The 15,190-nt window shown below is 41.2% G+C and overlaps 2 protein-coding genes across 2 annotated transcripts in view; both read left to right on the forward strand.

Moving 5' to 3' along the window:
• Positions 1-11,420, forward strand: part of abcb9 (ATP-binding cassette, sub-family B (MDR/TAP), member 9) — a 52,235-nt gene extending 40,815 nt beyond the window's left edge. The window contains 3 exon segments of the mRNA XM_034198483.1: positions 8,103-8,239; positions 8,799-8,923; positions 10,133-11,420. Coding sequence (XP_034054374.1) covers positions 8,103-8,239; positions 8,799-8,923; positions 10,133-10,337 — 467 coding nt within the window. The 3' untranslated portion in view covers positions 10,338-11,420.
• A 1,436-nt stretch (positions 11,421-12,856) lies between these two features.
• LOC117534288 (E3 ubiquitin-protein ligase TRIM39-like) lies at positions 12,857-14,871 on the forward strand. Its single transcript, XM_034198484.1, has one exon. The coding sequence runs from the start codon at positions 13,098-13,100 to the stop codon at positions 14,577-14,579; it is 1,482 nt and encodes a 493-aa protein (XP_034054375.1). The 5' UTR covers positions 12,857-13,097; the 3' UTR covers positions 14,580-14,871.
• The last annotated feature ends 319 nt before the right edge of the window (positions 14,872-15,190 follow it).

Below are 15,190 nucleotides of genomic sequence, written 5' to 3' on the forward strand. Positions count from 1 at the left end.
ATTTCAAGGCTGTGATGGCGAGAGTTTAACAGTCAATGGCATCAAGATGGTGCTCAAGAAGGACATTGTCATCCACCTTATTGATCAAGTGCTCATGCCAGACTCAGGTTAGACTTGCACATTTTCCCCTTATTAATGATTACCCGATTTACTACATATATTGTTTTTCTGTAATCCATATTTTTAATGGTGTTTAAATTCCCTCAAGCTAAACAGGTGATGGAACTGGTTGGAAGTTCCCCGTCAACCTTTGGAGACATGGTGTCTGAGCCAGGCCTTTCTGCTTCCATGCAATCTGCCGCTGAGTACACTTTGCTTGCCCCCTCAACACTGTCTTCAATGGTGAGTAGCATACTGGTGATTCAAAAAAAAAAAGCACGCCCCTATTTAGTTGATGGCTGAAGACAAAGCCTGGGTCCATTCTCTAGACTCTATTCTAGTCACATTCTGGAATAATTGGTGATATTTAGATTTGTTTTGTATTTACCCCTCATGTGCTGAGTCATTAGTCAATATGTGTAAATGTATGGAGCTTTAGGGAAACTATACATTTATTGGCACACTGCAGAAGCTTTATGCCATGTAACAGCAAGTGTCCACTCCCCCCGAGAACATTCCTGGACTTCACCCAAAGGGAGTAGAGATGATTTGTTTTTGCATTAAGAACGACAGAGAACATTTCTCCAAAATGTCTAACTACTAATTATTGTCGTCTTTCTTGAAACTGACGTGCTTAAATTCTCTGAGAAAGTTACTGAAGGATACACTTTTGTGTATAAAAGCTGAAAAGTAGATAATGAAGTAGATTTCGTTAAGAATCTTTGACAGATTTATGCTTAAATTCTCTGAGAAAGTTACTGAAAGATACACTTTTGTGTATAAAAGCTGACAAAGTAGATAATGAAGTAGATTTCGTTAAGAATCTTTGACAGATTTATGCTTAAATTCTCTGAGAAAGTTACTGAAAGATACACTTTTGTGTATAAAAGCTGACAAAGTAGATAATGAAGTAGACTTTGTGTCCGTGTGAAACCCCATACAGAATGTCAGTCCCTGTGTTACAACTTTTTAGTGACACTCTGCAGATTTGTGTGTAATTCTCTCACAAAAGGAACTGTAAGATACACTTTTTTATGTATGCAAACGTCTTTCTTGAAACTGACGTGCTGACCGTTTTACAAAAACAAGTTATGTTTTCTGCTTTTTCATCCTCTGAATTTTCCTCCCCCGTCCCTCTTCCTTCACCCCTCACAACAACAAATCAAGGTGGATCTGTGAAATGAAACACCTCTTCCCAAAGCGTGACTTCCCTATTGAGGGCATGCGTTTAGGGCAGTAGGGTCTAATCGATTGACCAAATATACTAACATGCAGAACGTACGGTATGTTTTGAAAAAAGACTAACCATTTATCCAGTTAAAGCTGTCTTTAAGATGTGACATTGCGCACTGACTATTTCCCGTAAAATCGTGACAAACTATTACTTATTCTTAAATTTGATCTCTTGTTGCATGGTTGAAAATGATAGATGAAAAATAACTTTTTTAAAAAGAGTCAAGTTTTTCATGATCAGATACAGGTCAAGAAAATGCATAGAGGAGGTATGGTGCTGGCTCATTAGCCCTCTCACTCTTCTTAGAATGATCCTGTGCAATTATAGTTAATAAAAGTAATTACACATTAGTTCACAAATCCATATACTGAAAGAGAATACCCTTAGGTATCACTATTAAAACCTAAATAAGATCTTTTGAAAATAACCTCTTTTGCAAAACAAATACTTCTTTAGCAGTTTCACAAAAACTTGAAAAGAAACATCCTGAACGGAAGAGGGGGGTGAGTGGTGTGTGTGTGTGTGTGTGTGTGTGTGTGTGTGTGTGTGTGTGTGTGTGTGTGTGTGTGTGTGTGTGTGTGTCCTCCCCATCGCCCCACCATTTGTCCCGCAGAGGATGTCTGGGGGTTTTATGGTCCCCACACCTGTCTTGACTGTTCACCAAACTTTTCACGGCAGAGAATAGCAGAGAGCGAGAGAGAGTTAGTGAGATTGACAGTACTTTTAAAAATATATGGTTGTATATTTCTTGTTATTTGCAAGTATTTGTAAGTTACAGTCAATACTGCTGTATACAGGGGCACAGGAAGTGGTTAGGTGGCGGGGCCTTGCTCTTTAGAGTTGAGACATTACTTTTAAAATATATGGTTGTATATTTCATGTTATTTGCAAGTATTTGTAAGTTACAGTCAATACTGCTGTATACAGGGGCACAGGAAGTGGTTAGGTGGCGGGACCTTGCTCTTTAGAGCTGAGACATTACTTTTAAAATATATGGTTGTTACATTTCATGTTATTTTATTTTGAAAACCGGAAGCGGGGGCGACCGGTAGGGGCAGCATTTTTATTTTTATCATTTTTAAAATATTTTTTAATTTTATTTTGAAAAACCGGAAGTGGGGGTGACCGGTAGGGGCAGCATTTTTATTTTTATCATTTTTAAAATATTTTTTAATTTTATTTTGAAAAACCGGAAGTGGGGGCGGGACTTCCGGTGGAAGGGGCGGGGCTTATGGAGGGGCGGGACTTCCGGTGGAAGTGGGCGGGACTTCCGGTGGAAGTGGGCGGTGCTTAGCCGGAAGTGGGCGGGGTTTAGCCGGAAGTGGGCGGGGCTTAATAAGTAGGGAGAGGTGTGACCTGTCACTTTCTATGCATACTAATGAGACGAAAGTGGTATGTGTATAACTACTAATATAGAATATAAAAAGTCAAGAAGATACTATAAAGTGATCTCTACAATAAAACAGTTTAGTGCAGGATGTACAAAGATATTAATAGGAGGAGGTGCAAAACAGAAAAACGAATTAACCTTTATTTAAACATTAAATAACAGATTAAGGTCTTCTTTTAAATAAGAAAAAAACGTTGGGGGTATCCATCTACAGATAAATATTAAGCCTGACAAAGTACTTAACGTCTAATATATTGCTTTCCTGCAATGTTAACTATGCTGAAGCACTTATTTTAACTGATATTATACCTATGAATTATACTCTTATGTATGTAGATAGAATAAGAAATGTGCAGAATATGACAGTTTAATGGTGGAGGTACACACATATTGATAGATGTCTTGTAATGCACTGTTGAGGAACCTGTGACCCAAGTGTTTCATTCATTGCATAACTACACCGTAGTTGTGTATATGATATGTCAATAAACCTTTGAAAATCTTGAAAGGGATGTGCAAAATAGCCATAATATACAGTCTTTAATTAACTATTAGTAGAGAATAACGAGTAATGAATATACTTTATTACTCGTTTCCATTCATGTCAATTGCAGATACATGTTTAGTCTTCTCAAGCACCAACTATCAAATATCTCTCCTGATTGTTGGCACTTGACAATCACCTTACTTGAATTTTACTCAGGTGTAACTAAAGTCTGATTTAAGGGTTGTTTATATTTCACATAATTAATCAGAATCTGCAAAGTAACTCAAATAAAGGCAGTGAAGTAAAAATACCAGGTTAACCTCTGAATTGTAATGGAGTAGAATTACAAAGTAACAATGAGCTGTCATGTGGGTATATATAGCGATTTTCACCCATTTATTAATTATAATAAATAATATATAATAGTTTTACATTTGATAACGCCAATGTGTTTAATACTGGAAACTTCTAATTGTGGGAAAAACGAAAACGTTCAGTAGAGACGTCCCATAGAACATTTGGCGAAACACAATAGCCAGCATCCAGCATGTGTAGTTCTGGGGGGGGCGTTCAATTCCAGTTTTGGATAGTCTGGCGTGGTTTCGTTCCATTTCACACAGCTGTTTGACGCTCTGCGTAACCTTACGGGGGACTGTAGTCCTAAACGATAGCTGGGGATTATGGGTAGTGTAGTGTCTTCGGCCATCCTAAACTCAGAAAGGTTGACAATCGCAATGACGCTCGAAATGTCCCTTATAGGCCTACGTCTGTTTCCGGATATTTTATTTTGAAATTCAGTCCCTGACGGACGCCAAAAAAGCCCGAGATTATGGAATTAAACCAATCAATAAAAGCAAGGATAATTGTGTGTTATTGGTGAGTAAATAACAGTGTGTTATTTTGAAAATAATAACAAATTAGAAGGAAACAAATATTTTAAAAATACAGATTTCAGTATTCTGAGGCTCTGAGCCCCATTTATTTTCCTCACAGATGGCAACAAAAGTCCGAAATTATACGATTTAAAATAAAAGCAATAATTGTGGCTTGATATTGAGTAAGAACATGTTTTTATGAACCACACGGCTTCAGGTCTTCCTCGACCCGACCGGAGAAAAAGACGTGCTGCAAGCAATAGAAATACATTGCTTTTAAAATCGTGCTGTGCAACACGAAAAAAAGGGGCAAATCGTGTTGGGGAACACGAATCAATAGATAACAAATCGTGTTGGTGAACACGAAATGCCGTGAGACTGGGTTGCACAACGACATGCTGACTGCAGTGGAATTTTAACCTGTGATCCCCTGATCCGAAAACCAACGCACAACCCACTGCCGCACACACCTACCTCAGTTCTCTAGTTCAGCAGGATAATCTCCACATAATTCAATTCAATTCAATTCAAAACCTTTATTTATCCCGGTGAAATCCCATTGAGATCAATGATCTCTTTTTCAAGGGAGACCTGCAGCAGTAGGTTCCACATGAAGACATAAAAACATAAACAACAGAACAACAAAAGGACATCATACAGCAAAATGTACAGGGATTACAATTTACATATCTATCCACATGTACAGGTACCAACAACATCTGATTGTGTAGCATCCAACCAAGCTTTAAAAGCATGATAACATCACTTTATGATTTCTGAAGTAAAAAGCTAACGTTAGACTATAAAGGAACTACAGCACTGTCACATGACTTCACGTCACCACCGCTGAGCTAAAGGTGGCTAATGTTGGGCTATAAAGGAACTAAAGCACTGTCACATTACTTCACGTCACCACCGCTGAGCTAAAGGCGGCTAATGTTGGGCTATAAAAGAACTACACCACAGTCACATGGCTTCACATCACCATCGCTAAGCTAAAGGTGGCTAATGTTGGGTCATAAAGGAACTACAGCACGGTCACATGACTTCGCGTCACCACCGCTAAGCTAAAGGTGGCTAATGCTGGGCTGTAAAGGAACTACAGCACGGTCACATTAATTCACGTCACCACGCTAAGCTAAAGGTGGCTAATGCTGGGCTGTAAAGGAACTACAGCACGGTCACATGACTTAAGGTCACCACCGCTAAGCTAAAGGTGGCTAATGTTGGGCTATAAAGGAACTACAGCACGGTCACATGACTTCACGTCACCACCGCTAAGCTAAAGGCGGTTAATGTTGGGCCATAAAGGAACTACAGCACAGTGACATGACTTCATGTCACCACCGCTAAGCTAAAGGCGGCTAATGTTGGGCTGTAAAGGAACTACAGCACGGTCACATGACTTCACGTCGCCACCGCTAAGCTAAAGTGGCTAATGTTGGGCCGTAAAGGAACTACATCACGGTCACATGACTTCACATCACCACCCCTAAGCTAAAGGCGGTTAATGTTGGGCTATAAAGGAACTACAGCACAGTCACATGACTTCACGTCACTACCGCTAAGCTAAAGGTGGCTAATGTTGGGCTATAAAGGAACTACAGCACAGTCACATGACTTCACGTCACCACCACTAAGCTAAAGGTGGCTAATGTTGGGCCATGAAGGAACTACAGCACGGTCACATGATTTAACGTCACCACAGCTAAGCTAAAGGTGGCTAATGTTGGGCTATAAAGGAACTACAGCACGGTCACATGACTTCACGTCACCACCGCTGAGCTAAAGGTGGCTAATGTTGGGCTATAAAGGAACTACAGCACGGTCACATGGCTTCACGTCACCATCGCTAAGCTAAAGGCGGTTAATGTTGGGCCGTAAAGGAACTACAGCACAGTCACATGACTTCACGTCACCACCGCTAAGCTAAAGGTGGCTAATGTTGGGCTGTAAAGGAACTACAGCACGGTCACATGACTTCACGTCGCCACCGCTAAGCTAAATGTGGCTAATGTTGGGCTATAAAGGAACTACAGCACGGTCACATGTAGGGATGCACGATATTGGTTTTTTGAAACCGATACCGATACCGATAACTTCCTGCTTCCTGCTTCTCAAGACCGATACCGATAACCGATAATACAAAAAAATGTACGCCACTAATAATTTTAACGCGATTAACGCATGTGTATTTGTTTTCCTTGGCCGCCCGTAGTTTCAGAGCGCATCGAGTTTAAAATACCACCTACAAGCTGATGCTGACAGCCCCGCTGCTGCCGCCCGCTTGTGGCAGACCACTTCCACGCTCACCGGCAGGCACCGACCATAGACTCTATGTATAAAGGCACCGACTGGCCATCTGGAGGACCGGGAGGGTGTGTGTATGTGTGGCCCGAGCGAGCGAGAGACCTTACGTGCATTGTTGTTGTTAGCATCTGGTGCTAGCTAGCTGCGCTAACGGATATAAGGAGCTGTTTAAATGAAAACAGAGGAGCGACATTTCGCCACAACTGCGCCGAGCACTTGACTTAATGCAGGAAGCCAGAGAGTGGGACATTGTACGAAAAGTCAGCACACTCAGCACGGATAGTGCGCAACATGATTGCAGCGTCCAGGCAGCTCCGGTTCGAGCCTATGCCTTGAGTTACACATAGCTCCAACGCCCATACCACCGACGACATGTTTGTTTACTGTCCTGGCTTCACGGCCGCACACCATTTACGTCACAGCCAGGCATGAGTTAGGGAGCGCTGGATTTGTGAAGAACTCCCCTCTTCCTAAACCACTAATACCACAGTACTGGCAAAACGGGAGGAGCCGAGTGAAAAACAAGCGCCCCTCATCCCAATCCACCCACACCGCAGTATTTTTTTCTTTTTTTTTACCCAAAAATATATTGTATATTATTGGGGCTATTAATACTGGTATTGGGTTTATCGGGATGACGTCATAATTCCTAATATTGGACCGATAATTATCGGGCCGATAATTATCGTGCATCCCTAGTCACATGGCTTCACGTCACCATCGCTAAGCTAAAGGCGGTTAATGTTGGGCCGTAAAGGAACTACAGCACAGTCACATGACTTCACGTCACCACCGCTAAGCTAAAGGTGGCTAATGTTGGGCCTTAAAGGAACTACATCATGGTCGCATGACTTCACCTCACCACCCCTAAGCTAAAGGTGGCTAATGTTGGGCTATAAAGGAACTACATCACGGTCACATGACTTCACCTCACCACCCCTAAGCTGAAGGTGGCTAATTTTGGGCTATAAAGGAACTACAGCACGGTCACATGACTTCACGTCACCATCGCTTAGCTAAAGGCGGCTAATGTTGGGCCATAAAGGAACTACAGCACAGTCACATGACTTCACCTCACGACCACTAAGCTAAAGGTTGCTAATGTTGGGCCATAAAGGAACTACAGCACAGTCACATGACTTCACGTCACCACCGCTAAGCTAAAGGCGGCTAATGTTGGGCTATAAAGGAACTACAGCACAGTCACATGACTTCACCTCACGACCACTAAGCTAAAGGTGGCTAATGTTGGGCCATAAAGGAACTACAGCACAGTCACATGACTTCACGTCACCACTGCTAAGCTAAAGGCGGCTAATGTTGGGCCATAAAGGAACTACAGCACAGTCACATGACTTCACGTCACCACCGCTAAGCTAAAGGCGGCTAATGTTGGGCTATAATGGAACTACAGCACGGTCACATGACTTCACTTCACCACCGCTAAGCTAAAGGCGGCTAATGTTGGACGTGATGACGTTTAGTCATCTTATTTAGACACTTGTTAGCAACCATGGTTTTTAAATCCACCAGTGGGGTCAATAACATAACAATTGTCAAGGTTATTTCAACATAACTTAATGATCGTACTAAGCATTCATGAATTCCGCCAAACGCATGTTTTTATAATGTATAACAAAAAAACCCTGCTCAATTTATTCTATGAAGATGTGGGTCAGTAACGTTATTATCCTGATTGTTTCCCAGGTGTTGGAGAGAAAGGCACCCAGCTGTCGGGGGGGCAGAAACAGAGGGTGGCCATTGCAAGAGCGCTGGTCAGAAACCCTCGAGTCCTCATCCTGGACGAGGCCACCAGCGCTCTGGACGCAGACAGCGAACACATCGTGAGTGAAAAGCTGCATCAGTCAGATGATAATGTGTGAGAGAGCTGATAATGTGCAGCAGCAGTAAGTGAATGCATCATTGTTCAGAGGCAGTTTAGAACAGCAGTAAGTCCATGAAATGGTTGAAACCTCCCAAGAATTGTTAACACCTTTGTATGTCACTTGTTTTCTCTTTCCATCATTATTATTTTTGTTTATTTACTATTATTTATTTTCTCATCTTCTAAGGTTGGCCATCTTTATTACATTTATGTTTAGCCCTGGAGTGGTACTCTGTCACTGGTTGTCTAATACTTGAAACCTATTCAAGATTGTATTTATACAGCTGGAAAAACTGAAGATGTGGAAGTGACTGAAAGATATATTATACTGTATTATTGTTTGAAGTTCTAAAAAAAGAGCAGCAGTAAGTGAAGGCATCACAATTCAAATGCAAGCAAATGGTATGTTATGTTAGGTCACGTGACAAAAGTCACCAGTAGCTATTTTGCATATGACAGAAGAAGCGTTTGGATCCTAACGAGTTAAAGATCAGTTGGTTTACGTCTCCTCTCTTCAGGTGCAGACGGCTCTGAACAGCATCATGCAGGACCACACGGTGCTGGTGATCGCCCATCGGCTCAGTACGGTGGAGAAGGCGGACAACATCATCGTCATCGAGAGCGGCCGCGTGGCCGAGCAGGGGTCTGTTGGGTTCTTTTGTTTGAAGACCAAGAGTTAGTCTAAAGAAGACCAAGAAGCTTCTCGAAAAGTTCAACAGTATTTATTAAAGGTCCCCTGTTGTACTGTTTTTCATCAATATATCACAGGTCTCAGATATATACAGAACCTGTCCCTGATTGGCTGAAACACCAAAGAGGTCATTGCAGCATTACCCATAATCCCCTCTGTTTCAGCCCTGTTTCCAAAGTGCTGATTCTCTGTCTGTTACTTTAGATGAAAATAAGGAGCCCCTCCCCACGCCCCTCTGAGAGATATGTGGTTAAAAAGAACACAATTAGCGCTTTCACACCGCAGTACTTTTCCCACTTTAGTTCCGATATAGTTCCGAAATGTCGCGTTCACACCAAAAAGAACCGGAACCAAAATTAGTTCATGAGTACCTTTTTACCCCCTTTTCCGTCCCTGTTAGAGAGCAGGTACGTTCGTGGGAGAAAAAGGTTCCTATTTCTAATTGGCTGGGCGGAATGCAAACCACGCCCCGTAAAACTCTCAAAAGGTTTTGTGAAGCCGCCATTTTATTATAAATAGATATAGAAGCTGCTGGGAGTCCCAGCAGCTTCTACTGAAGCCAGTCCCCAACTCCGGGAACTTCCGGCCGGGGATTTTGGGTGGCAATATACGCCGTGAAGTTGTTTGCGGCCTGCCAGTAAACCCAAAGCAGAAGAAGAAGAAGTGACGTCAGCGGCTTCATTTGCCTAATCCTCCCGCAGGGGACTTATTCCGGTGTGAACGCGATCTGTACTTAGTTCATGAGAACTAAAGAGTTCTCATGAACCTTTCTGGGAAAAGTACAGCGGTGTGAAAGCGCCTAATGGTGCTCTAGGAGGAGATTCAGGTGATAAGGTGGGGGGGGGGGGGGGGGGTTGGCTAATGGTTACACAAGACATCGTTATGACATCATAAAGTGGCCAAAATCTGATCAGCTCATTTTCAGACAGGTTTTTATAGAAATGGATCAGGACAAAAAGAGAGAGAATCTTTGTTCCTGAAACTTACATGTTGATGTAGAAGAGACGTGAAGAGACGTGAAGAAGAGGGGACACATGTTGATGTAGAAGAGACATGAAGAAGAGGGGACACATGTTGATGTAGAAGAGATATGAAGAAGAGGATTTTGCATAATACGTGACCTTTAAAATTCCGGCACAATATATTGATTATTTCTCCCAGGTCCCACAGCCGGCTGATGGCCAGCGAGGGGCTTTACTTCAAGCTGGTGCAGCGGCAGGTTCTGGGCATCGACACGGGGGCCGAGGTCCTCAACCCAACGCAGGAGCTCAGCTGGAAATCTGACAGAGGACAGAGGAGGAGGAGGAGGAGGAGGAGGAAGAGCAGCAGCAGCAGCAGCGAGGCGGAGAGAAACATGCGCTACTGAGAATAAAGTGCAGGGTTTAGGGGATTTATGCTAAGGGATTCAAATCGCAAAAAAAGGGAACCAAAATGAGTTCAAGACACAGAGAATCACCAAAAGGAAGACAAAATGATTTTTTAAAAGATGCAATGCTACCACAAAGAGACACGGAATTGTTTTAATTATTTTATTTATTGTACTATTTCAACAATTAGACAGTTTATCCACCCGAAAAACACACACAATTCTTAGAAGTGAGAGGGCAGAAAGTAGAGTTTATACAGAGGAAGCTACAGGACACTGAAAACACTCCCGGATCTTTGTGATTACTGAACACATGGCATTCAGCTATACAATGTACACTTAAGTACAAAAAAGAGGTTCAAAATGACACTAAATCACACAAAGGGACACTACATGATACAGAGAGACACTAATGACTAAAGAAGGGAAACAAAATGAACACAAAGACACTCAAATACAGACAAATAGACACTAAACCGCTCCAAGAGGTGCAAAATGGTCACAATCAGACAGTAAATGAGATATGAAATGAACACAAAGACACATAACCACAGACAAATAGACATAACACTGTTAAGAAATGGAGCAAAATGAGTACAAAGAGGTTTAAAAATGCAACCTTTTATTCAATAATCCACCTATATGTAACGTGTCGTGTCAGAATCATCTGTTAAAACACGCAGAGCAGCTCCATGGAGTTTAAATACAGTTGAATGTATTCCAACATATCAGAGAGGAAATAATACTTGAATAAACGTTATTACTGATATGTTAGCTTCATCATGTTGCTGTTAATGTTCTGTATAAGGTTTGTTTAATTTGTCATTATCGCACTCCAGACTGATCAATGATCCATCTGTTTGTGCTTTCTTGTGTTTTGTTGCAGTAGCAGGTGCTTTGTGTTTATTGTCTGTTTAATTACATGATAATTATTTAAGAAAAATAATGTAATTCCACAAATAAACTGCAAAATCAGGTGCCTTTGATCTATGATGTGTGGTGATGCACGACTGTAGAGATACTTAAAGTAACTCTGAACTGATGTGAATAAAGATATATATTTATTAAACAGTGTAAAGAATGTACTTGGCTTTATGTGTACAAACATGTAAACACTCGTACACTGATAGTATTTCTAAGGTTGTTATGTCTCGCGTCAAACTATTTATTTAAATCCCTTATTATTGTGTGTTTAAAATACATATTGTTTGACGGAAATACCATAATCTTTAACACATTTAATTCCCAAATGAATTCATACATCGTGCTGTACAGACAAAGTACTCAGAGGGGGAAGAAGTACCTGAGTAAAAGTAGAAGTACTCAGATCTTGTACTTAAGTAAAAGTAGAAGTACTTAGATCTTGTACTTAAGTAAAAGTAGAAGTACTCAGATCTTGTACTTAAGTAAAAGTAGAAGTACTCAGATCTTGTACTTAAGTAAAAGTAGAAGTACTCAGATATTGTACTTAAGTAAAAGTAGAAGTACTTAGATCTTGTACTTAAGTAAAAGTAGAAGTACTCAGATATTGTACTTAAGTAAAAGTAGAAGTACTTAGATCTTGTACTTAAGTAAAAGTAGAAGTACTCAGATATTGTACTTAAGTAAAAGTAGAAGTACTTAGATCTTGTACTTGAGTAAAAGTAGAAGTACTCAGATCTTGTACTTGAGTAAAAGTAGAAGTACTCAGATCTTGTACTTAAGTAAAAGTAGAAGTACTCAGATCTTGTACTTAAGTAAAAGTAGAAGTACTTAGATCTTGTATTTAAGTAAAAGTAGAAGTACTTAGATCTTGTACTTAAGTAAAAGTAGAAGTACTTAGATCTTGTACTTAAGTAAAAGTAGAAGTACTTAGATCTTGTACTTAAGTAAAAGTAGAAGTACTTAGATCTTGTACTTAAGTAAAAGTAGAAGTACTCAGATCTTGTACTTAAGTAAAAGTAGAAGTACTCAGATCTTGTACTTGAGTAAAAGTAGAAGTACTCAGATATTGTACTTAAGTAAAAGTAGAAGTACTTAGATCTTGTACTTAAGTAAAAGTAGAAGTACTCAGACATTGTACTTAAGTAAAAGTAGAAGTACTTAGATCTTGTACTTGAGTAAAAGTAGAAGTACTTAGATCTTGTACTTGAGTAAAAGTAGAAGTACTCAGATCTTGTACTTGAGTAAAAGTAGAAGTACTCAGATCTTGTACTTGAGTAAAAGTAGAAGTACTCAGATCTTGTACTTGAGTAAAAGTAGAAGTAAGGCAGATGTATCTTTGTTTGTGCTATGTTGGAGTTGAGACAGTGGAAAGTGTATTTTCAGACATTTAAAAACCATTTCAAGCATAATTGTTGAAGAAGCATGACAAAGAAAACAGAGACAGACGCAGTGTACAGGATGTAATGAGGAAACACATGAGTCATGTGTTTGGAATGAACTCAACCGCATAAACTGATGAAGCTCCACCTACCGCCTGACTCACATGAGAATAACCAGGAAACAGGCTGTTATTCTGCCTCGCTGAGACGACACACACACACACACACACACACACACAAACACACACACACGGACTATAAGATTCAACTTTATACCAAAAACACCTCTTCCACTGAGAGGACGTCCACAGGAGGGAATACTGGAACACCTTCCACTTCAAGCAGCTGCTGAATCCACACGCTGAGAGTTTCACCAGAACAAAGACTCAAAGTGAAAGTAAGTCTCAGGGAACAGGGAGCGGCTGCTGCTGAGTTCACTGCTTCACTCACAAACAACATGGCTTCCAGATTAGAGGAAGATCTCTGCTGTACTGTCTGCCATGACACATTTAAAGATCCTGTGGTCCTGTCCTGCAGCCACAGCTTCTGTAGAGCCTGTCTGCAGACCTGGTGGACGGAGAAAGTCATCAAGGAGTGTCCACTTTGTAAGAGACCTTCAGATTATGAACCTCCCTGTAACCTGGTGTTGAAGAACCTGTGTGAGAGTTTCCTACAGGAGAGAGATCAGAGACCTCCAGAGGCTCTCTGCAGTCTGCACTCTGAGAAACTCAAACTATTCTGTCTGGACCATCAGCAGCCAGTGTGTGTCGTCTGCAGAGATTCAGAGAAACACAGCGACCACAGATTCAGACCCATCGATGAAGCTGCACGACAACACAAGAAGGAGCTTCAGGAAACTCTGCAGCCCTTAAAGGAGAAGTTAGAGACTTTTAAAGAAGTTAAAGTGAAGTTTGCTCAAACAGCAGGACACCTGAAGGTCCAGGCCCGACGCACAGAGAGGCAGATTAAGAAGCAGTTTAAGAAGCTTCACCAGTTTCTAGAAGAGGAAGAGGAGGCCAGGATGGCTGCACTGAGGGAGGAAGAGGAGCAGAAGAGGAGGATGATGAAGGAGAAGATGGAGGCTGTGAGCAGAGAGATAGCAGCTCTTTCACACACAGTCAGAGACACAGAGGAGGAGCTGAGAGCTGAAGACGTCTCCTTCCTGCAAAACTACAAGGCTGCAGTGAAGAGGCTGCAGCGCCCCCTGCTGGAGGATCCAGAGCTGCCCTCAGGAGCTCTGATAGACCAGGCCAAACACCTGGGCAACCTCAGCTTCAACATCTGGAGCAAGATGAAGGACATGGTGTCCTACTCTCCTCTCATCCTGGACCCAAACACTGCTCATCCATACCTCGTACTGTCTGAAGATCTGACCAGTGTGAGACTAGGAGAGAGACAGGAACTTCCTGATAATCCAGAGAGGTTTGATAGTTACTACTGGTCTGTCCTGGGCTCTGAGGGCTTTAACTCAGGGACTCACAGCTGGGAAGTCCAGGTTGGAGACAATAGATGCTGGGCACTGGGTGTGTTTGCAGAGTCTGTCCAGAGGAAGGGAAGTATACTGTCTGGAGTATGGAGAATAGATTATAATGAAGATACATACTCATCATGGCCACCATCCGATCCAGAAACTCCTCTCCTCCTGCAGAAGCAGCTCCAGAGGGTCAGAGTGAGTCTGGACTGGGACAGAGGAAAGCTGTCGTTCTCTGATCCTGACACTAACACACACATACACACCTTCACACACACTTTCACTCAGAGGATGTTTCCATTTATTTGCACTTGGTATGTACGCCCACTTAAGATGTTACCACTGAAGGTCTCTGTGACGGTAGAACAACATGATGATGATGATGATGATGATGATGATGATGATGATGATGATGATGATGATGATGATGATGATGATGATGATGATGATGATGATGACATAGATTGATTTGCTTAATATTTCATACCTTTCTGCTAATTCTTTTTTAAGTGTCTGTTCCTTTCCCCCAAACAGTTTTCAGTGAAGGCTTCTCAGATGGTTGTTAGCCAGGTTAACCATTAAAGAGAGAACTGGAGGATTTCCCAAAAATAGGTCAAACTCTTTCTTTAAAGTTTGGTCAGTAGGCCTGCTGATATATTTATGTGTTTGAGTTGATCAGGGATCAGTCGTATCATTTTGGGTTCGAGTCAGTGTGATTCTGGTGTCATGTTTTTGTAAATAAAATAAATGAAAAAGAAAACACTGAGTATCTTTATTTTGACAAAACGGTTAACAATTGACTTTTTACAGCTGAGGTTAAACCTCAATTAACAAAAATAAAAGTTTTTTCTGGAAATACTTTTCTACTTTTACTTGAGTAACATTTTGAATGAAAGTCTGAGTACTTCTACTTTTACTAAAGTACAAGATCGGAGTACTTCTACTTGTACTCAAGTACAAGATCTGAGTACTTCTACTTTTACTCAAGTACAAGATATGTGTACTTCTACTTTTACTCAAGTACAAGATCTGAGTACTTCTACTATTACTCAAGTACAATATCTGAGTACTTCTACTTT

Source organism: Gymnodraco acuticeps, unplaced genomic scaffold (genome assembly GCF_902827175.1).
Source record: "Gymnodraco acuticeps unplaced genomic scaffold, fGymAcu1.1, whole genome shotgun sequence".
Classification (NCBI taxonomy): Eukaryota; Metazoa; Chordata; class Actinopteri; order Perciformes; family Bathydraconidae; genus Gymnodraco; species Gymnodraco acuticeps.